Below are 1140 nucleotides of genomic sequence, written 5' to 3' on the forward strand. Positions count from 1 at the left end.
AGATACATAAAAGTACATAAGCAACAACAGCTCTTAGAGCAATAAATTAGAAGTCTTTGTTGTCTTAGTGTATAGAAAGCATTGTTCTACCTGTAAGATTGGATAAGCCCTTTTCAAGGCGGACTTCTGATTTCCATGTGTAATTAATGATTTGTGATCTTTAGAGCCGCAAAATAATTCATGGTCCCTTTTTCCTTCCTCTGAACAGCCACTATGGAAGAGAGGTCAGGATTATAGCAAGGAGACCGGCACACAGAGTGTTAAGTGACTCACCCACTCAGTCTACCCGGAAGCTGTTACAGTTAATTAGCCCTCAGACTGCCCTGTGAGGTAGGTCAGCATTAAAGCCCGCAGAGGAATATGAAACACTTCACAAAGTCAAAGACCGCTCCATGCTAAAAGGCGTCACATTTTCCCACCCGGAAGTCAGTCACTGACAGGACTTGCTCCAGGTCCGGAACAAGCAGGGGTTAGACGTTCACACGTCCGCGTTGAGTCCAGCGTCCTTCCTTCTTACCTCCCGCTGCTTATCTTGGCTCCTGACTGACTGTCAGTGGCTTTCTGTGGTCTACCACGTGGGTGAGTCCCCCGCTTCCCAGACGGGTTATAACCCGGCTTTCCCTCCGTGGAGCTGCCCACCATCAGGCCTCTAACTCAGCTCCCTCTTCAGTTTATAGGCTGGTGACTTACATCTTTGTCTATGAGAATCCAGTGTCCCTGCTCTGCGGTGCTGTCATCATCTGGCGCTTTGCGGGCAATTTTGAGAGAAGTGTGGGCACTGTCCGCCACTGCTTCTTCACCCTGGTCTTCACCGTCATCTCTGCCATCATCTACCTGTCGTTTGAGGCCGTGTCATCGCTGACGAAGCTGGGGGAGGTGGAGGATGCCAGAGGTTTCACCCCGGTAGCTTTTGCCATGTTGGGGGTCAGCTCTGTCCGCACTCGGATGAGACGGGCCCTGGTGTTTGGGGTCGTTGTGCCCTCGGTGCTGGTACCATGGCTTCTACTGGGCGCCTCGTGGCTCATTCCCCAGACCTCTTTCATCAGTAATGTCTGTGGACTCATGATCGGGCTGACATGTATCCTTCCTAGAAGGGAATGTAGGGTGATGACATGTCAAGGGCTTCACCAGCTTGGAGGG

The 1140-nt window shown here is 51.2% G+C and overlaps 1 protein-coding gene across 1 annotated transcript in view; it reads left to right on the forward strand.

Annotated features, from left to right (window-relative positions):
• The window catches only part of LOC103213376 (rhomboid domain-containing protein 2), a gene marked incomplete at its 3' end in the record, with an annotated part of 3326 nt that extends 2248 nt beyond the window's left edge, over window positions 1-1078 (forward strand). The window contains exon 2 of the mRNA XM_007959178.1: window positions 671-1078. Coding sequence (XP_007957369.1) covers window positions 671-1078 — 408 coding nt within the window. The remainder of the gene's footprint in view (window positions 1-670) is intronic.
• Between the last annotated feature and the right edge of the window lie 62 nt (window positions 1079-1140).

Source organism: Orycteropus afer, unplaced genomic scaffold (genome assembly GCF_000298275.1).
Source record: "Orycteropus afer afer isolate SDZICR_OR568_19922 unplaced genomic scaffold, OryAfe1.0 scaffold01810, whole genome shotgun sequence".
NCBI classification, from domain to species: Eukaryota; Metazoa; Chordata; class Mammalia; order Tubulidentata; family Orycteropodidae; genus Orycteropus; species Orycteropus afer.